General features: G+C 60.3%; 1 protein-coding gene across 1 annotated transcript in view; it reads right to left on the bottom strand.

Moving 5' to 3' along the window:
* HSCB (HscB mitochondrial iron-sulfur cluster cochaperone) overlaps positions 1-406 on the bottom strand; it is a 4,162-nt gene that overhangs the window by 2,895 nt on the left and 861 nt on the right. The window contains exon 2 of the mRNA XM_031057458.1: positions 1-180. This exon is cut by the window's left edge and continues 44 nt beyond it. Coding sequence (XP_030913318.1) covers positions 1-180 — 180 coding nt within the window. The remainder of the gene's footprint in view (positions 181-406) is intronic.

Below are 406 nucleotides of genomic sequence, written 5' to 3'. Positions count from 1 at the left end.
TGATCAGGGAAGAGTGTTGCTCAGAGTAGTACTGCTCTTTCTGCAAATGGATGGCAAATAATTGGAAGCTAATTACAAGCGGCAAAATACGCTTTGTTACATGCGGAACAGCAGCGTCCCCGCAGCAGTCCGTGTGCGAAACGGAGAAGGCTCCGTGGACCTGGCAGCTGTGGCACTGCGCTCAGCTAAGGCCTGACGAACCGCAGCGGCCCCGCATCGTCCGCCTCCTCCGCAAATCCACGGCAGAGCCTCTCTGAGCACCGAAACACAAACACAGGCGAATCCCCTCACTCCCCGAGCGGGAGAAACGTGGGGACTCCACACTACGACCCCGCCACGCAGCCGAAGGCTAAAGGCGAGTTCGTTCGGCGCTCACCGAGCCCAGCGGGCCCTTCCCGGCCCGGCT

Source organism: Geospiza fortis, unplaced genomic scaffold, assembly GCF_000277835.1.
Source record: "Geospiza fortis unplaced genomic scaffold, GeoFor_1.0 scaffold408, whole genome shotgun sequence".
Lineage (NCBI taxonomy): Eukaryota > Metazoa > Chordata > Aves > Passeriformes > Thraupidae > Geospiza > Geospiza fortis.
This window is presented reverse-complemented; position numbering and strand designations above follow the sequence as displayed.